Genomic DNA, 21,409 nt, shown 5'->3' with positions numbered 1-21,409 from the left:
TTATTTGTTGTTTTCGTTTTTAAAGCTCCTGGGGTCAGGTGCCATGGTTCATGCTTATAATCCCAGCACTTTGTGAGGCCAAGGCAGGAGGATCACTTGAACCCAGGAGTTGGAGACCAGCCTGGGAAACATGGTGAAACCCCATCTCTACCAAAAAAATGAACCAGGTGAGGGGATGCTTGCCTATTCTTCCAGCTACACAGGAGGCTGAGGCAGGATAATCACTTGAGTCCAGGAGTGTAGGGAAAAGAAAGAGAGATCAGACTGTTACTGTGTCTATGTAGAAAGGGAAGACATAAGAGACTCCATTTTGAAAAAGACTTGTACTTCAAACAATTGCTTTGCTGAGATGTTGTTAATTTGTAGCTTTGCCCCAGCCACTTTGCCCCAGCCATTTTGACCCAACCTGGAGCTCACAAAAACATGTGTTGTATGAAATCAAGGTTTAAGGGATCTAGGGCTGTGCAGGACGTGCCTTGTTAACAAAATGTTTACAAACAGTATACTTGGTAAAAGTCATCGCCATTCTCTAGTCTCAATAAACCAGGGGCACAATGCACTGTGGAAAGCCACAGGGACCTCTGCCCTTGAAAGCTGGGTATTGTCCAAGGTTTCTCCCCATATGATAGTCTGAAATATGGCCTCATGGGATGAGAAAGACCTGACCGTCCCCCAGCCCAACACTCGTAAAGGGTCTGTGCTGAGATGGATTAGTAAAAGAGGAAAGCCTCCTGCAGTTGAGATAGAGGAAGGCCACTGTCTCCTGCCTGCCCCTGGGAACTGAATGTCTCAGTATAAAACCCTATTGTACATTTGTTCAGTTCTGAGATGAGAGAAAAACCACCCTATGGTGGGAGGTGAGACATGTTTGCAGCAATGCCGCCTTGTTATTTTTTACTCCACTGAGATGTTTGGGTGGAGAGAAACATAAATCTGGCTTACGTGCACGTCCAGTCATAGTACCTTCCCTTGAACTTAATTATGACATAGATTCTATTGCTCACATGTTTGTCGCTGACCTTCTCCTTATTATCACCCTGCCCTCCTACTACATTCCTTTCTGCTGAAATAATGAAAATAATAGTCAATAAAAACTGAGGGAACTCAGAGACCGGTGCCGGCGCAGGTCCTTGGTATGCAGAGCGCCGGTCACCTGGGCCCACTGTTGTTTCTCTATACTTTGTCTCTGTGTCTTATTTCTCTTTCTCAGTCTCTCGTCCCACCCAACTAGAAATACCCACAGGTGTGGAGGGGCAGGCCACCCCTTCACAGGAGGTTGAGGTTGAGACTGCAGTGAGCCATAATCAGACCACTGCACTCCAGCCAAGGCAATAGAGCAAGACCTTGTCTCCAAAAAAAAAAAAAAAAAAAAAAAAAAAAAAAAAATGCTCCTGGAGAAGTCTACTGTGCATACTGTGCAACCAGAGTTGAAAACAGCTGCTGTAGGTGGAGGTAAAAACCTCCCCCTGCAGCGTGGTTCAAAAATGATTGCTCAACTGCAAGCTCTTTGAGGGCAGATGCCATGACTTTTCATCTCAGTATTCCTAGGGTGTGATTAGATAAATGCATTACTCAAAATACTTTCTGAGCCTTAGTTTCCTCATGTGGAAAATGAAGCCAATAGTATGACCTACTCTGTTGGGTAGTTGTGAAGATGAAGTGAGATGACACTGACCACACTTCTTGAGACATTTCAAATGCCTAATAGTGAGGAAAAAGGAGGGGCTCCTATTCCCCAGAATGGCTTCTGTCATCTACTGATGCCAGAAAATAGAAACCTGAAGAATGTCCAGTCAATCTTACTTGTTTAATGGAGGGGAAACCTTGCCCAGTGGGGGTCTTATGGTCACATGGCTGTTTAGAGTCAGAACCTGCACTGGAACATAGGTCTAGAGCTGACTCTCAGTCAAGTGTCCTTTCCACTTCACTACACTGTGTCCTGCCCTCCTGCCAACCCAGTTTTTGGCCTGATAGCCTGACCTTTTACCTCTCCCACAGCCTGACTCAGGCCTTGTTATCTCAACCTATATGAGTTTGACCTACTGACTTCATACTTCACACACTCAAGAAAGCTCCAGAGAATAGTGGCTTATGTCAGCACTTTGGGAGGCTGAGGAGGGTGGATCACTTGAGGCCAGGAGTTCGAGACCAGCCTGGCCAACATGGTGAAACCCTTCTCTACTAAAAAGACAAAAATTAGCCATGCATGGTGGTGCACACCTGTAATCCCAGCTACTCCAGGGACTGAGGCACGAGAATGGCTTGAACCCAGGAGGCAGAGGTTGCACTCAGCCAAGATCGCCATGGCCCTCCAGCCTGAGTGACAGAGCAAGACTCTGTCTCCTCCCTCAAAAAAAAAAAAAAAAGAAAGAAAGAAAAGAAAAGAAATACCCAGAGAATAAATAATTCTTAAAGCCTGTAGTACTGGCTATGAGTGCAATAGCAGTAAATGGGTGGAGGAGAATCTTGGGGTAATCTGGGCAGGCTTCCTGGATGAGGTGGGACTTGAAGAATACTGCAAACACCACTGGGAGAAATTGTAACTCTCATTTCCTTCAACAATGATAACAAAACAAAGGTCGATGAAGGGAAGGGACTTCTCCGGATCACCCAACTAGTTAGTGGCCTTGTGGAGAGTATAACCCAATTCATTACTCCAGCTGCTTACTTCACTGAGTTACAAAAAGCTGGGCTTGAGGTGGAGAGAGGATGTGAACACTAGAATCCACAAAGGGCAGGGCTAAGATATGCCCATGCTGGGGAGAGAACAAGGAGGAGGGGATGGGTGTGCAGAAGAAACAACATACTATTAGCAACTGATATTTGGACTCTATGCCAGGAACTGTGCATAAGCTTTTATAAGCAGGAGCTCACTGAAGCCTCCCAACCATCCTGTAGGGTAGCTACCATTTTACAGATGAGATTACAAGGGCTCAGAGTAGTTAGGTGACCTACCCAACATGATACACCAAGGCAGGAATGAGCACACCTCCAGCTGATCTGCCTGCCCACCTTCCCCTGGGGTGAAGAACCCAGAGGGTGCCCTTCCACCGCTAACAATGCTGTGGGGGAGGAGCACTCATGTAGTGCAATATGGAGGCCTCCTGGGTTCAGTGCTTTATTGATTGCAAGCCTCCTTGTCCTGGCTCTCCTCCATACCTTTGGCCACATGATAGACTTATACTTACCAGGGAATCTGATGGAATATGAGGCTGAGAGACCAGAAGGGGTGAACGTGGGGATTGAGTACAGCCTGGGCTGCCGGGAACCAGCAAGGAGCCAGTGGGGACAGAATAAGCAGCAGGGAGAAACCCTTCCTCCCCAGCCATACCGAGACCCACCCATAAGCTGGCCCCCTTAGCTCTGGCTCACCTGGCTCAGACTTAGAGGTGGCAGGATTCCTGCTGCTCAGGAAATGAGGACTGCTCTTGAGCTCCTCACAGGCCCCAGGAATCCCAACAAAAGCCAACCAAGGCTGCCTTCAGGCCTTCCAGAAGGGAATGGTGGTGTCCTCATCAGGTTCCCCAAGTTTAGGGAGAGGGCAGCTGGGCCCACAGCCCTTCTCCTTGTGGCTCAGGATTTAGCCCCACTTACCACGGTGCAGCCCCAGCCTTCCAGGCAACCCAGCATTAGAGGCAGTGGCTCCTCTTAATGCCAGGCCCTAGTTGGCTCAGGCATAATCCAGCCAGGAAACCTCTCACCTTTCCACAGCAATGGCCACCAGCGTGAAAACGGAAGCTGACACAGACATGCCCTGCACCAAGCCGCTCATCTTGCATGTGGCATTGTCGAAGGGCCACCCTGCAATGACAGAGATCCCCAAAGAGTGAGAGATGCCCACGCATCAAGAGCCAGAGACCGCAAGCCCTTCAAGCCAGGTCCCCTCTGAGCTTGGATCTTTCCTCCATGTCCTGCTAGGGGTTATCTGGTCTCTGCTTGCAGACTTTCAGAAATGAGGAACCAACCAGCCCATAAAACCATGGACAGCTCTCCCTCTCCCTCTCCCTCTCCCTCTCCCTCTCCCCCTCCCCCTCCCCCTCCCCCTCCCCCTCCCCCTCCCCCTCCCTCTCCCTCTCCCCTTTCTTCGGTCTCCCTCTCCTTCTTTTTTCGGTCTCCCGCTGTTACCGAAGCTGGACTGTACTGCCATGATCCGGCTCGCTGCAACCTCCCTGCCTCGGGCTCCGGTGACTCTCCTGCCTCGGCCTGCCGAGTGCCTGGGATTGCAGGCGCACGCCGCCACGCCTGAATGGTTTTTGTATTTTTGGTGGAGACGGGGTTTCGCCGTGTTGACCGGGCTGGTCTCCAGCTCCTGGCCTCGAGTGATCTGCCCGCCTCGGCCTCCCGAGGTGCTGGGATTGCAGACGGAGTCTCGCTAACTCAATGCTCAATGGTGCTCAGGCTGGAGTGCAGTGGTGTGATCTCGGCTCGCTGCAACCTCCACCTACCAGCCTCCTGCCTTGGCCTCTTAAAGTGCTAAGATTACAGCCTCTGCCCCGCCGCCACCCCGTCTAGAAAGTGAGGAGCATCTCTGCCTGGCCGCCCATCGTCTGGGATGTGAGGAACCCCTCTGCCCGGCCGCCCTATCTGGGAAGTGAGGAGCGCCTCTGCCCGGCCGCCCATCGTCTGGGATGTGAGGAGCGCCTCTGCCCGGCTGCCACCCCGTCTGGGAGGAAGGGAGGAGCGCCTCTGCCCGGCTGCCCCGTCTGGGAGATGAGGAGCACCTCTGCCCGGCCGCCCCGTCTGGGAGGTGAGGAGCGCCTCTGCCTGGCCACCCCTTCTGGGAGGTGAGGAGCGCCTCTGCCCGGCCGCCACCCCGTCTGGGAGGAAGTGAGGAGCGCCTCTGCCCGGCCGCCCCGTCTGGGAGGTGAGGAGTGCCTCTGCCCGGCCGCCACCCCGTCAGGGAGGAAGTGAGGAGCGCCTCTGCCCGGCTGCCCCGTCTGGGAGATGAGGAGCACCTCTGCCCGGCCGCCCCGTCTGGGAGGTGAGGAGCGCCTCTGCCTGGCCGCCACCCCGTCTGGGAGGAAGTGAGGAGCGCCTCTGCCCGGTTGCCCCATCGGGGAGGTGAGGAGCGCCTCTGCCTGGCCGCCACCCTGTCTGGGAAGTGAGGAGCGCCTCTGCCCGGCTGCCACCCCATATGGGAAGTGAGGAGCGCCTCTGCCCGGCCGCCCCGTCTGGGAGGTGAGGAGCGCCTCTGCCTGGCCGCCACCCCGTCTGGGAGGAAGTGAGGAGCACCTCTGCCCAGCTGCCCCATCTGGGAAGTGAGGAGCGCCTCTGCCTGGTTGCCACTCCCTATGGGAAGTGAGGAACGCCTCTGCCCGGCCGCCCACTCTGGGAAGTGAGGAGCGCCTCTGCCTGGCCGCCCACTCTGGGAGGTGAGGAGCGCCTCTGCCTGGCCACTCCGTCTGGGAAGGGAGGAGCGCCTCTGCCCGGCCACCCCGTCTGGGAGGTGAGGAGCGCCTCTGCCCGGCCGCCACCCCGTCTGGGAGGAAGTGAGGAGCACCTCTGCCCGGCCGCCCCGTCTGGGAAGTGAGGAGCGCCTCTGCCCGGCCGCCACCCCATCTGGGAGGAAGTGAGGAGCGCTTCTGCCCGGCTGCCCCATCTGGGAAGTGAGGAGCGCCTCTGCCCGGCTGCCACCCCGTATGGGAAGTGAGGAGCGCCTCTGTCCGGCCGCCCCGTCTGGGAGGTGAGGAGTGCCTCTGCCCGGCCGTCACCCCGTCTGGGGGGAAGTGAGGAGCACCTCTGCCCGGCCGCCCCGTCTGGGAGATGAGGAGCACCTCTGCCCGGCCGCCCCGTCTGGGAGGTGAGGAGCGCCTCTGCCCAGCCGCCACCCCGTCTGGGAGGAAGTGAGGAGCACCTCTGCCCGGCCGCCCCCTCTGGGAAGTGAGGAGCGCCTCTGCCTGGCCACCACCCCGTCTGGGGGGAAGTGAGGAGCGCCTCTGCCTGGCTGCCCCATCTGGGAAGGGAGGAGCGCCTCTGCCCAGCCGCCACACCGTCTGGGAAGTGAGGAGCGCCTCTGCCTGGCCACCCCGTCTAGGAGGTGAGGAGCGCCTCTGCCCGGCCGCCCAGTCTGGGAAGTGAGGAGCGCCTCTGCCCGGCCGCCCAGTCTGGGAAGTGAGGAGCGCCTCTGCCTGGCCGCCACCCCGTCTGGGAGGAAGTGAGGAGCACCTCTGCCCAGCTGCCCCATCTGGGAAGTGAGGAGCACCTCTGCCCGGCTGCCACCCTGTATGGGAAGTGAGGAGCGCCTCTGTCCGGCCGCCCCATCTGGGAGGTGAGGAGTGCCTCTGCCCGGCCGTCACCCCGTCTGGGGGGAAGTGAGGAGCACCTCTGCCCGGCCGCCCCGTCTGGGAGATGAGGAGCACCTCTGCCCGGCCGCCCCGTCTGGGAGGTGAGGAGTGCCTCTGCCCAGCCACCACCCCGTCTGGGAGGAAGTGAGGAGCACCTCTGCCCGGCCGCCCCCTCTGGGAAGTGAGGAGCGCCTCTGCCTGGCCGCCACCCCGTCTGGGAGGAAGTGAGGAGCGCCTCTGCCTGGCTGCCCCATCTGGGAAGGGAGGAGCACCTCTGCCCAGCCGCCACACCGTCTGGGAAGTGAGGAGCGCCTCTGCCTGGCCACCCCGTCTAGGAGGTGAGGAGCGCCTCTGCCCGGCCGCCCAGTCTGGGAAGTGAGGAGCGCCTCTGCCCGGCCGCCCAGTCTGGGAAGTGAGGAGCGCCTCTGCCCGGCCGCCCAGTCTGGGAAGTGAGGAGCGCCTCTGCCCGGCCGCCACCCCGTCTGGGAGGAAGTGAGGAGCGTCTCTGCCCGGCCGCCCCATCTGGGAAGTGAGGAGCGCCTCTGCCTGGCCGCCCGGTCTGGGAAGTGAGGAGCGCCTCTGCCCGGTCGCCCCCTCTGGGAAGTGAGGAGCGCCTCTGCCCGGCCGCCCCGTCTGGGAGGTGAGGAGCGCCTCTGCCTGGCTGCCACCCGGTCTGGGAGGAAGTGAGGAGCGCCTCTGCCCGGGCGGCCCGGTCTGGGAAGCGAGGAGCGCCTCTGCCTGGGCGGCCCCGTCTGGGAAGCAAGGAGCGCCTCTGCCCGGCCGCCCCGTCTGGGAGGAGAGGAGCGCCTCTGCCCGGGCGGCCCCGTCTGGGAAGTGAGGAGCGCCTCTGCCCGGGCGGCCCCGTCTGGGAAGCGAGGAGCGCCTCTGCCCGGCCGCCCTGTCTGGGAGGTGTACCCAACAGCTCCGAAGAGACAGCGACCATCGGGAGCGGGCCATGAGGACGATGGCGGTTTTGTTGAAAGGAAGAGGGGGGGAAGTGTGGGGAAAGGAAGGAGAGATCAGATTGTTGCTGTGTCTGTGTAGAAAGGGGTGGGCATAGGAGATTCCATTTTGTTCTGACTAGGAGAAATTCTTCTGCCTTGGGATGCTGTTGATCTATGGCCTTTCCCCCAGCCCCATGCTCTCTGAAACATATGCTGTGTCAACTCAGGGTTAAATGGATTAAGGGCGGTGCAAGATGTACTTTGTTAAACAGATGCTTGAAGGCAGCATGCTCTTTAAGAGTCATCACCACTCCCTAATCTCCAGTACCCAGGGGCACAAACACTGCAGAAGGCCGCAGGGTCCTCTGCCTAGGAAAACCAGAGACCTTTGTTCATGTGTTTATCTCCTGACCTTCTCTCCACTATTATCCTATGACCCTCCCATATCCCCCTCTCCGAGAAACACCCAAGAATCATCAATAAATACTTCATAAATTAAAAAAAAAAAAAAAAAAAAAAACCATGGACAGTTCTCACTACAGTCATCCCCTCGTTTACACAGCACATTGGTTCTAGGACCCCCAAGTATTCCAAAATCCACACATAATCAAGTCCCGCAGTCAGCCTTGCAGAACCTGTGTACAGAAAAAGGCAGCCCTTTGTACATACATGGTGATATGTTTTGGCTGTATCCCCACCCAAATCTCATCTTGAGTTGTAGCTCCCATAATCCCCACGAGTCGTGGGAAGGACCCACGGGAGGTAACTGAATCATGGGGGTGGTTTCCTCCATGCTATTCTTGTGATGGTGAGTAAGTTCTCATCACAAGATCTGATGGTTTTATATGGGGCTTCTCCTTTCACTCCGTTCTCATTCTTCTCTCTCCTGCTGACTTGTGAAGAAGGATGTGCTTCCCCTTCCACCGTGATTGTAAGTTTCCTGAGGCCTTCCCATCCCTGCAGAACTGTGAGTCCAACCTCTTTCCTCTATAAATTACCCACTCTCAAGTATGTCCTTATAGCAGCATGAGAATGGCCTAATATACATGGGTTTTGCTGTATTTTTAATCTGCATTTAGTTGGAAAAAACCCTCATATAAATGGACCCATGCAGTTCAACCCCATGTTGTTCAAGGGTCAACAGTATTAGTGAGATTTTCTTTATGTTGACCAATGATTTCTTTCCATGAGCTTTAGACCGTCCAGCCCTGCCTGACTCTCTGCTCCCATAGCCCTGTCACAGGTTCTAGGCCAGTGGTTCTCGACACTGGCTGCTCACGAGAATCATCTGGAGAGCTTTGCAAAGAACAAATGCTCAGACCCATTCCAGGCCAGTTACAATCAGAATATCTAGTGGCAGGACCCAGACATCAGTTGTTTTGTTTTGTTTTGTCTGAGATAGGGTCTCACTCTGTCACCTAGGCTGGAGTACAGTGGTGTGATCATGGCTCACTGCAGCCTCAACTTCCTGGCTCAAACGATTCTCCTGCCTCAGCCTCCTGAGGAGCTGGAACCACAGGCATGTGGTTTGCAAAAAGCAAAGTATAAAGACTATCTGTAGTATATTACCCTTCATGTAAGAAAAAAGAGATTAAGAAAATATATGCTTATTTTCTCATTGTACCAGAGAAATACAGAAAAGATAAATCAGAATAATGAGATTAGCTATCCATACAGAGAGAAGATAAGAACTGGGTAGAAATAATGGATGAATGGGATAGGTGAGATAATGAGAGTGATGCCTCTCTGAGTGTATCTTTGTATGGTTCTGACTTTTTAGAATCATGGCAATGTATCACTTACTCAAAAATAAATAACATCTATCAGGATGTGGTTGGGGAGGGGGGACACAAAGTGAAATACAAAATTAACAAATAAGTCTAATTGTATTACAAATGAATAATACTGTATTTAAATTGAATAATATTTACATTGAAGGGGTGAAGAAGGAACACACGAACTGGAGTAACTTTGCAAAACAGTATTTTGACTGTATACTATAACAGCAAAAACAACTGTATACAAATTCTGTACTGTCATTACTAAATTTGTATATTCTTGACAAAACTGAATAAACTGGATCTAATTATGGGAAAATATCAGGCAAACCCAAATCACAGAATTATGTTAGCAATAATGAAACTACCTTATGTGTATACTAAGATTGAACAAATAAGTAAATATGTTGTAGATAAATACAGCTAGATTTCTCACTGTCTGAAAATGAAGTTACCATTAAGGAAGAGGGTCAAGTTTAAAATGAATCTGTGACAGTGGGTTAGAATCAGAGGTATCAGTCTGAACTCATGTTAATACACATACAGATGGACAGATATAGAAATAAGGATATGTGTGTTAAATATTTCTGTTAGTATACATATATTTCCTAGCTCTGTCCCTTGAGAGCACCTAGAAGCAATGACACCCCAATACCCATGAGCACACCTAGAACCCAGATCTTGGCTTCTAAATACTATTCTCAGCCAGGCATAGTAATCCCAGCACTTTGGGAGGAAGAAGCAGGAGGATCGCTTGAGCCCAGGAATTCAAGACCAGCCTGGGTAATATAGTGAGACTCTGAATCTACAAAAACAAAAATTAAAAACAAAATTAGCCACACATGGTGGCGCATTTCTGTAGTCCCAGCTACTGGGGAGACTGAGGTGGGAAGATCGCTTGAGGCCAGGAGTTTGAGGTCACAGTGAGCTGTGATCTCACCACCGCACTCCAGCCTTGGTGACAGAGCAAGACCGTGTCTTTTTAAAAAGCAACAACAACAACAACAACAACAACAACAAAAACCCCTATGGAACTGTATACTGAAAAAGGCAAATTTTAATGTATGTGAAATTGTATCTTAACAAAAATATTTAAATGTAAAACATGCATACATTCACAGCATATTTTCTTTTTTCGCCCAGGCTGGAGTGCAGTGGCACGATCTCGCTCATTGCAAGCTCCACCTCCTGGGTTCACGCCATTCTCCTGCCTCAGCCTCCCGAGTAGCTGGGACTACAGGCACCCACCACCACGCCCGGCTAATTTTTTGTATTTTTTAGTAGAGATGGGGTTTCACCGTTTTAGCCAGGATGGTCTCAATCTCCTGATCTTGTCATCCACCCGCTTTGGCCTCCCAAAGTGCTGGGATTACAGGCGTGAGCCACCGTGCCCAGCCATTCACAGCACATTTTCTAAGAATGCATACAAAAGACAGAAATATAACACAATGGCTGCCTATGGGTCAGAGAAGAGATGTAGAGTGGGATAGGTATATAGAAGGAAACAAATAAACAAAAGAAGAGCTTTGCAACAGAGTGAAATCACATAGTGCCATGAACTGTAAACTGAATAAATGATTCAACCTTCTGTATGTGAGTTAAAAAAAAAAAACAACACAAAACAAAACAAAAAGAAAGAAAGGAAGAAAAAGCTAGGCATGGTGCCTCACTCCTGTAATCCCAGCACTTTGGGAGGTTAAGGCGGGCAGATGGCTTGAACCCAGGAGTTTGAGACAAGCCTGGGTAACATGACAAAACCCCATCTCTACAAAAAATAGAAAAATTAGCCGGTCGTGGTGGCACATGCCTGTAGTCCCAGGACCTGGGCCCAGGGAGGTCGAGACTGCAGTAAGCCATGATCGTGCCACTGCACTCCAGCCTGGATGACAGAGTGAGACTGTCTCAAAAAAAAAAGGCCGGCGTGGTGGTTCATGCCTGTAATCCCAGCACTTTGGGAGGCCGAGGCAGGCAGGTCACTTGAGGTCAGGAGTTCAAAACCAGACTGGCCAACATGGTGAAATCCCGTCTCTACTAAAAATACAAAAATTAGCTGGGTGTGGTGGCAGGAGCCTGTAATCCTAGCCACTTGGGAGACTGAGGCAGGAGTATCACTTCAACCTGAGAGGCGGAGGTTGCAGTGAGCCGAGATCACACCACTGCATTCCAGCCTGGGTGACAGAGTGAGACTCCAAAAAAAAAAAAAAAAAAAGAAAGAAAGACAAAAAATAGTGAAGCTGTGTGAAGTTTTATTTAACTGCAGAAGATTCTATTAGAAACAACGTAAATACAAATCAAAATAAATTGTAGTACATTCATACAATGGAATGCTAAGCAGCTGGTGAAAATAGTGAGAAACTCTTTTATTTATTAATATGGGATAACAACATGTAAGTTTATTTTAATGAATCTTTTTTACAGCATACATGGTATATTTTTAAGTGGGGTGTGGTAGGAAGTAAAAGTACGGGACTGACTGTTTGGAAACTTAGCATGTCCTTAATTTGCTTGCACTCGCATAAAATATTGTTTGAAAGAGACACAAGAAACTGGCAACACTGGTTGCCTCTACCAGGAGGGAGAGGAGCTGGGAGGCCAGAGGACAGGGGCGGAAGGGAGATTTTTCACTGGAGAACTTTGGTAGCTTTTGACTATTGAACCATCTGAATGTTTTATGTATTCAAACAATATTTTAAATATGAGTGTATGAAAAAGACTGAGAGACGCCACCGTAACCAGCTAGTGACCTCCTTATATCACTGTTGACTGGTATGCATGTATTTATGTGTATGCACGTGTGCATCTCTGCACTTGTGTGCCTGAGTACACATGTGTGTGTGTCTATGTGTTGGAAAGGAGAGGAATGCAGTTTATGTTCAGCATCGGCAAAGGAAGCTGGGACTCAGCAGTGGGTAACGGTTCCACCAGACAGATCTGCTACTGTGGAGGGGAGCTGACTCTGCACTGGCTCCACATCCTGGGTCCTAGAACCTACAGAAACGTGGGCTGTGGCTCCCTCAATCAGTGAAGTCACTCTGAATGGGGCTGTCCAGGCTCTGGATCCTGAGGACCAGTGAGCTGCTGGGGAGCTCTGAGCTCAGAATCTGCAGGCTCAGACCTCTAGGGGTCTCCATATCTCTGAAAACCAGTCCCTCACCTGGAGTCTCAGGTTGGTGGAAACTTGATTCTAAAACAAGAAAGGCCAGTTGCATGAGAGAGTAGAGAGTAGATGTCGCTGTTCTGAAATCTGCAGGATGCACAGGCAGGAATTTAGAGGTCAAGTGGTCCACTGAGTGGCCGGCCAGTCTCTACTTAGACACTCTAAGGGACAGAGAGCTCATTACTTACAGGCAGGACTCTCTTCTGTGCCCTGCTCAATTTCCAGCTCAAATGAGTGGAGTTTTCATTCCCAATTCAGAGGAAACCTGCCTCCCTTCCACTTCTCCCCACTGGCTCTAATTCTGCCCATGGGAGCTTCGTGAGAGAGGGGACTGAATGGTATAATACAATAATTAGAAGTATGGGTGTGAGAATGTTGACCTTGACACCTATTAGCTGTGTAACTACAGGCCAGTTTCTTAACCACTCTGAGCATGTTTCCTCTTCCATAAAATGGGGAGGACCATAAACTCTACTTCACTGGATTGTTGTGAGGATGAATTAAGATAATGCATGAAAAGTAACATCATGCCAGGCACAAAGAAAACAGGGAATTCATTAAATCTCTTATTTCTAGTCTAACTCTTTAGCCCCAAGACTGTCTTGAGAGTCCGAGACCATGGCATGGCCAAGAGGCCAGCCCAGCAATGATATCTGTCTTCCAAGCTTTGATTTCCGGCCTTATCTGAGAAGCTGAAGTGGGGGAAGGGGACACTCCTGCTGCCAACTGCCCGCACTCACCAGTGATGAGGTTGTCCACAAGCGTGGTGGGCATGCAGAAGATGCCCACCAGCAGGTCACTGACGGCCAGGTTGAGGATGAACATGTTGGTGACGGTACGCATGTGCCGGTTCTTGAGCACGATGAAACAGACCAGCGTGTTGCCCACCATGCAGAGCAGGAAGATGAGCGCATAGGCCACAATGAACATGGCCGCCACAGGGGAGGTGTGCTGATAGTAGGAGGAGAAGGTGAGGTTTGCAGCCGGGGTGGCCTCAGTGTTAGTCCCATTCTGACTTAGGGGCCAACTGCTGTTGGGAGGCTGGGAGGGCTCCCCTAGGACCAAAGGAATATATGGGTCAGGACCTTAGGCAAAGAAGAGATTACTGATTTCTCACCACTAATGAGACCCTCCGTGTGCCAAACCTTAACCATGCCCTGGTCCCCCAAGCATGTCCCAGCTCCAGTTGCAACTCGATGCACTGATCCAAGACTTTCAGCCTACAACCACTCAAACCCTGGTCTTGTACTTCATGCCCTGTCTTGCCCATAACTCATTCTCCAGTGTTGGTTATTCTTTATTAACACCCCCACCCCATTTAGGTTCCAACTTTCTTGGCCCTGCTGTGTGCCCCAGAGGCTAACCTCTAAGTTCTGCATTGCCCTGGTTCCCTTGTCTTCTGGCTTCTAGCTGGGTTCAGCCAATGCCAGGCTCTGAAGGAGATGGGAGGGCAGGAGCAGAGAGAGAGGTCAGGGTATTTGTCTTCTGATTCCCTTCCCGCCTGGCCCAATTCTTCCAGCAGCTGTTTTTCCCTACGGCCACAGCCTGCTCCTATTGGGTGAGTCCCCTTTCATGGCTCTAGCCCTTGCCTGACTACAGTAACACTCTTCCCTCTCCTTGCACTCAATGGTAACAGCTTCCTGTGGTTGTGAGTCCCTGGGTGCTTCACCGTTTCTGGCTGGTTCTCTTACCCCTCCCTTCTTCCATTAAACTCTATTCAGTTAAACCCTTTCTGAATGCACCATTTGTTTTCTGCTGGGACCCAATTATTATACCCTCAAACTCTTTGATGTCGTTCCCCTTCATCTCCTCCATGGAACTTTAGCTGAGAAAGGCAAGAAGGCAGTAGAGAAAGGGAGAATGAAGAGGGACCATGAACCAGGGCTAAGGAGCAGAGGCACATCACATTCAGCAGAACATCCAAAGCAGAGGCTCCTGTTCAACCTTTGCCTCCTCCCATCCCGTGATCAGCTGTTCTGCCTGCATAGCATTTAACAAAGCACTTCCACATCTATTATTTTATTTAGCTCTCTGAGCCATCCCATGATGTAAGTCATTAGGTATTAGCCTCATTTGTTTTCTTTTGTATTTTTCTTAAACCTTCATTGAATTACCCTAAGGTGTTAGCTTCATTTTAAATGGAGGTCAGAGAGGTTCCATGACTTGCTCAAGGTCCCACAATGATGCTGCAGCACAGCTGGCCCTGCTCTGTGTGTCTGTGAATTAGGACCAGGCTTTGGTGTGTGTTTCCCCAGGCTTGCTTCGAAGGGAAGGCTCAGTGTCCAACCACAGCTCTTCTGGGAAGTCATTAGTTGGGGTGACTCATGATGTTGTGTCATAAACTCTCCTCCTGAGGCCTGTTCCAGGGGATGAAGAGTCCCTGTGGAATCTTTCTGTCACACCCAGAACTCAGCCACTGGCCTGGAGGCTCAACGGAGGCTGGGGGCCTGGAGGCTAGAGACCCTCGGAGGAGCAGGGCCAGCAAGCTGGCATCATCAGGGCTGCAGGGACCAGCAGGGGGCACTGCGGTGAGTGTTAGGATGGGGCAGAGGGACTGCGGCAGGAGGCGAACAAGCTGCAAACTTCCTGTGCCCGATGAGAGATGATACTCCCAGGTTTAGGCCTTCCAAGGACTTCCAACTGTACTCAAACATCTTTATTTTAATATGGTAAATGTCAAACATGTAGAAGACAGAATATGGTAATAAACATATACAAGAGTAGAAAGATTAATGAGCTGTTATTAGAGGGAATCATATAAAGAACCCCCATGTATACATCATCTGCTTTCAACAGTTATCAACTCGAGGCCTGGAGTTGTTTCATCCGTATCCCCACTTCTCTTTGGATTATTTTGAAGCAAATACCAGACATTACTTCCTTTCATCCATAAATGTTTCAGTTTGTACCTTTAAAAAATAAGGACTCAAAAAAACAACATGAAAAAATGTGATTTCCATCATTATCAAACCTAACAAAATTAACAATTATGTCATTATATCATTAAATAGCCAGCATCCAGCAAAATTTCCTGATTGTTTCATAATTTTTTAAATAGTTGGTTTGTTTGAGTGTGGATCCAAGCAAGATTTCTGTTTCTATTATTTATTATTATGTTGTCAACCACCCCAAAATTTAATGGTACAGCTCTGTGGCTTGGCAATCTGAGTAGTTCGTCTCCTGGTCTCTCTTGGGACTCTTATGCAGCTGCTGTAGTTATCTGCTGGCTCAGCTGGGGCTGGGAGGTCCAAGGTGTGCCTCACATGGCTGGTGATTAGTGCTGGCCATTGGCTGGGATGTCTCAGTTCTCCACTTAGCCTCTCATCCTCCAGGAAGCTAGTGTGGGCTTCTTCAGAGAACAGTGGTCTCAGGGTTCCAAGAGAGCAAGAAAAGAAGCTACAAGCTTCTTAAGTCCGAGACTCTGGAATTTTCACATCACGTCTGTCACATTTTATTGGCCAAAGTAAGTCACAAGGGATGCCCAGGTGCAAGTCAGTGGATAAATAGTTTCACCTCTTGATAGGAAGAAAAGCAATATAGCATTGCAGAAGAGGTGAGGACATGGAATTGTGATTCATTAAGGTCCATTATGATAAAGTCTACCACCATCCCCATATTGCGTTTGGTTGACGTGATGCTGAAGTCTCTTTTAGTTCACAGGTCCCCAATCTGTCTCTTTTCCCTTCTGCATTATGTTTGTCATATGGACTGAGTGGTTGGTCTGTAGCACTTCTGCAGGCTGGATTTTTCTGATTGCTCCCTTATGATGTCATTTTACATGTTCTGCTCTCTGTCCCCTGTATTACCTGTACTTGGTAGTCAGATCTAGAGTCTTGATCAGATTTTGTCCAGTGGCCTTTCTCTTTGTGGTGCTAGGCTCAATCAGGGGGCTCAGGTGATGTACCTCTGCCTCCTGGGCTCAAGCAATCCTCCAGCCTCAGCCTCTTGAGTAGCTGGGACTACAGCCGTGCACCACCAAGCTGGGTTAATTTAAGGTTACTTTGTAGAGATGAGGTCTCACTATGTTGCCCAGGCCAGTCTTGAACTCTTAAGCTCAAGCAGTCCTCCTGTCTTGGCCTCCCAAAGTGCTGAGATTACAGGCATGAGCCACTGTGCCATCAGCTTTTAACATAATATTTTCAGCAGACACTCAGGATTATTGCCTAGACTCCCCACTGCATTCTTTTTTTTTTTTTTTTTGAGATGGAGTCTCGCTCTGTTGCCCAGACTGGAGTGCAATGGCTTCAATCTTGGCTCACCGCAACCTCTGCCTCCCGGGTTCAAGTGATTCTCCTGCCTTAGGCTCCCAAGTAGCTGGGATTACAGGTGCATGCCGCCACACCCAGCTAATTTTGTATTTTTAGTAGAGACGGTGTTTCACCATATTGGCCAGGCTAGTCTCAAACTCCTGACCACAGGTGATCCACCTGCCTCGGCCTCCCAACCCTCATTGCATTTTAAATACAATCCACGCTCCTTACCAAGGCCTCCAAAACACTTTCGGTCTGATCCCTATTGACATCTCTCTGACCTCACCCAGTGCCACTCTCCCCTTTGCCCATTATGCTCTGGTCACTTTGCCATCTGCTTAGCTCCTCAAGCACTCCTGCTTCTTCCAACCCCAGGGCCTTTGCTCATCCCTTCCTTTAGCTCTCAGCATAAATGTTGTCTTCCCATAGCATCTGGTTTATGTTCATCAATCTGTCAATAGTTCGTGTGTTTCTAGGTTGATTGTCTTTTTCCCCATGCTTGACAGCACCTGCAAAGCAAGGATCTTCCCTGTCTTGTTGGTGGCAGTGTCCTCAGCGTCTTGTCAGTGCCTGCCCAAAGTAAATGGTTCAATAAACAGCTAATAGTTATGGAATAAATAAATATCTGTAGGAAGGAAAAAAAGAAAGGAAGGTGGATCCTGATATCAGGTGAGAGGGTCCTGCTGCAGGCAGGCAGTGCTGATGTTGGAAGGCCTTCTCCAGGTCCCTCCAGAAAGAAACCCCATGAGAGGCATCACTCATCCCAGCACCTGTTGGGAGACTTGCTTACCCCTGCCGAGCCTCAAAATTAGCTCTGAATCATCTCCCATGACTGGGGGGATCTGTGGGTGTGGATGGGCAGAGGAAAGTGCCAGAACCTTTCAGGCTAGACTCCAGTCCATTTCCCCCACTACCCTTCATTTGGCCCTCAAGCTCATCTTCTGAAGTCTGTCTTGAGAAGTATCTGAGAGTGACCCTGCTCATTGCTAGAGCCTCAGCTGAGCCTGGGCATCATTTCTAGACAGGGCCCAGATTCCAGCACTGCACATGAATCCTTTCTGGAGGAGGAAAAACTCCTTCCCATTCCTGGCAATTCCCCTGGACTGGAGGCAGGCAGGCCTCCCACCCCATCTGGGCTGCATGCTAGCGGCCAGAGACCTCACTGACACCTTGGACTTGTCCTTCTTGGGATCTGCCAGGTGCCCTTGTAATTACAGCCTGTGAAATTTTCATCCTTGAACCCAATGAAGCCATTCCTCTACTGGAGGAGCTTCCCCGTCTCAGGGTGTAATAATGGTTATCTCCGGGGTACCCAAGAGATATCAGGGTGTGTGGTTCTTAAAGTGGGGTCCCGACCAGCAGTGTCAGCATCACTTGGAATTCATTAGAAACAGAAATTCTTGGGCCACAACCCTGGCCTTTGGAACCAGAAACCCTTGGGACTGGGGCCCAGCTATCTCTGTTTTACATTTTGAAGCATCCTGCAGATGATTCCAATGCGCACTGTGGTTTGAGAATCACAGAATTAAAAGCCTTGAACCAAAGACACGTCGAGTGGATACACGTCTGGGAAGTCCCAGCCCTTCTTCCTGCCTCCTTACCTCTGTGCGAACTCAGCATTCTCATATTTAAAATAGAAACACAGGCCAGGCGCCATGGCTCACCCCTGTAATCACGGTACTTTGGGAGGCCAAGGTGGGAGGATCACTTGAGCTCAGGGGTTTGAGACCAGCCTGAGCAACAGAGTGAAACCCTGTTTCTACAAAAAATTAAAAAATTAGCCAGATGTGGTGGTGCGTGCCTGTAGTCCCAGCTACTCTGGAGGTTGAGGTGAGAGGATCGCTTGAGCCTGAGAAGTCAAGGCTGCAGTGAGCTATGATTACACCACTGCACTCTAGCCTGGCTGAGAGATCAAGACTCTTTCTCAAATAAAAAATTTAAAAAAATAGAAAAAACAGAAAAACAGACATTTTCTGGGTGTGACCTAGGGTAGGTCATGTCATCTCCCTGAAAGCCAGACTCCTCATTGGTAAAATGGAGATAAATGAACACCTACCAAAGAGGGGCTGTGCTGAGGATTCGATGAGACGACATGTGAGAACTAAAGGAAATCGTACACATGGCACTCCGTGTGAGGCAGCAGCAGCGGGGCTGATAGTTCTAAGCCACACAATGGATGTGAGCATAATTTTTTATAATACAAACTGAAAGAAGTGTGAATAAGAAAAAAATCCCTGGCTGGGCGCAGTGGCTCACACCTGTAATCCCAGCACTTTGGGAAGCCAAGGCAAGCGGATCACCTGAGGTCAGGAGTTCAAGACCAGCCTGATCAACATGGTGAAACCCCATCTCTACTAAAAATACAAAAATTAGCCAGGCGTGGTGGTGGGTGCCTGTAGTCCCAACTACTCAGGAGGCTGAGGCAGGAGAGTTGCCTGAACCCAGGAGGTGGAGGTTGCAATGAGCTGAGATCGTGCCACTGCATGCCAGCCTGGGTGACAGAGCAAGACCCTGCCTCAAAAAAGAAAAGAAAAGAAAGAAAGAGAAAGAAGGGAGAGAAGGAGGGAGGGAAGGAAGGAAGGAAGGAAGGAAGAAAGGAAGAAAGAAAGAAAGAAAGAAAGAAAGAAAGAAAGAAAGAAAGAAAGAAAGAAAGAAAGAAAGACAGACAGAAAGAAAGAAAGAGAAAGAAAATAATAGAAAACAATCCCTAAATGAATAAGCTTAACCCAGAATCAGTCTGGGTGTTTCCCTGAGTTCACAGGCCTCCCACTGATGGCTTCGTCCTTGTTACCATTTGCTTGTTGATCCTGGGAACACATGGGTGCTCCACCTCTTCCTGAGAGGCTGCCAGTGAACCCAGGCCTGGACGGAGAGGCGCTGGACCCGCTGAAGAACACAACACAGGGCTGCCGAGTACATGCAGCATGAACAGGACTGATGGTTGTTAACTACACGAAACAAAAAGTTCAAGTTCATTTGTAATCTAAGCAATGCAATTTTGCTTTGATTGTTGGGTTAACCTTTTCATCAAACAGATTTTTGCTTGGATTGTTGAGTTAACCTTTTTGTCAAACAGATCGGCAATGATTGAAGTATTCAGTAAGGGCCAGAGCATGGATGTGCCCTGTAGGGAGGGGTGCAGGGTGAGGGGACAACAAATCAGCTCTTCGCAGTCAAGGCACATCTGTCCAGTGCCCTAGTGAGGGACCCGCCCCCAGATCCAGCCATTCCACTTCTCACGGTTTACCCTAAGGAATAGGGTGAGGTCTCAGGATGAGAGGGAAAGTATTGACCATGGGGCATGGTAATGGTTACAAAATAGTATGTACATGCATTATAAGTCTGTACTCTGTATAGAAAGTGTACGTTTATGTGAACTGTAGGTGAACAGACAAAATAACAATGTTTGTCCACAAGGGGTGGTGTTTCCTCAAGTGATTTCTATTTTTGGTTTTTCTAGCTTGCATTTAACCTTTCTAATCAGAAGGAAACTGATACATATGATAAAATACTGATGATGTCACTGGTTCTTGGCCCTGACTCATATCAAAATCACCTGGCTTTTAACAATACAGATCCTGCCCCTTCCAACTGGATCAGAATCTCTACAGGGTGGTAGGGAGGGATGGATGATGGGCGGGGGATGGGGTTGTTCAGGCACTGGTATTTTTCACAAAACTCCCCTGGTGATTTCCATGTGTAGCTGGATTTGAGAACCACTGAACTATACAGTCCCTGCCGTCCTGCCACTCACAGTCAAGTTTAGTGTGGCTTAACATTTTGGGGGTCATCAAATTCTTTAAGATTCTGATGCATTTTGATTCCTTCACAAATGCTTTCCTAGGGCTTCCTTTTGTTATGCCAATCAATGGTTCCTGTCTGGAGGAATTTATGGTCTCCAAAAGCATTGGATCCTCTCCCAGAAAGAGCCCGGGATTTTGACACACACTTTCAAGGGAGTGTTGGGCATCAGGGTCTGGGCTCACCCTGCATCCATGACCCCTTCTTTCTCGAGTACTGATTTTTCCCCTGGGGAGTCAGCCTCCTCCTCACATGGAGCTTTTGAGGGACCGTCCATCAGGAGTCTGCACCAACCCCTGGCCAGAGGATGCCAATCAGACCTCTTCTGCTTTGGATTTGCCTCTGAGTCTTCATAACACTGCTTTTCCTTCCCTTGGATGACCTCCCCACACCCTTCCAATGGATTCCCAGTGTTGGTTAAGTCGGCCAGCACTCGTTTCTGTTGCTTGTAACCCTAGTGTCTTGGTGAATACAAGGGGACTCAAGTTAGTCATCCATGGACCTCCTGGGAGTCTGCAGAGTCCAGGTTCAGAATCCCAGGGTCAGAGAAAGTGGTAGAGATGGGCAGGGGTAGCACCATAGACCCCCAAGTTTCCTGTTCCCTAGATTAGATGTTTGCGCCCACCTCCCTCCCCAACACCATCCCACACGCTGTCTCTTAACAGGCCATGTAATCTTCCACGGAGACTGTGCTAATGCAGAGAGGAAAGGACACTGACCTGGGAATCAGAAAGCGTGGCCTTGAGAGCTGGCCCCATGGTGGTCACTGACTGCATATAACAGAGGTTGGGGGCTGGGCACAGTGGTTCATGCCTATAATCCCAGCACTTTGGGAGATGGAAGGAGGCAGATCACAAGGTCAGGAGTTCGAGACCAGCCCGGCCAATATGGTGAAACCCTGTCTCTACTAAAAATACAAAAAATTAGCCAGGCGTGATGGCACATGCCTGTAATCTCAGCCACTTGGGAGGCTGAGGCAGGAGAATTGCTTGAACCCGGGAGGTGGAGGTTGCAATGAGCTGAGATCGCACCACAGCACTCTGGCCTGGGCAACAGAGCGAGATTCCATCTTGAAAATAAAAAAGAGAGAGAGAGGTTGGGGGCTGGGAAACTTGGTTTGGAGGAGAAGCTTGGGAACTTGTCTTAAAGCTGCTTTTGTACAATTTTTAAAGGGAGGTATAGTTAGTTTGGGGTG

General features: G+C 50.3%; 1 protein-coding gene across 1 annotated transcript in view; it reads right to left on the bottom strand.

Moving 5' to 3' along the window:
- NPFFR1 (neuropeptide FF receptor 1) overlaps positions 1 to 21,409 on the bottom strand; it is a 40,489-nt gene that overhangs the window by 9,629 nt on the left and 9,451 nt on the right. The window contains exons 2-3 of the mRNA XM_024253947.3: positions 12,904 to 13,218; positions 3,702 to 3,801 (exon numbers count right to left, since the gene is read on the bottom strand). Coding sequence (XP_024109715.3) covers positions 3,702 to 3,801; positions 12,904 to 13,218 — 415 coding nt within the window. The remainder of the gene's footprint in view (positions 1 to 3,701; positions 3,802 to 12,903; positions 13,219 to 21,409) is intronic.

Source organism: Pongo abelii, chromosome 8 (assembly GCF_028885655.2).
Source record: "Pongo abelii isolate AG06213 chromosome 8, NHGRI_mPonAbe1-v2.0_pri, whole genome shotgun sequence".
NCBI lineage: Eukaryota > Metazoa > Chordata > Mammalia > Primates > Hominidae > Pongo > Pongo abelii.
Note: the sequence above shows the minus strand (reverse complement) of the source record. Positions and strands in the feature narration are given on the sequence as shown.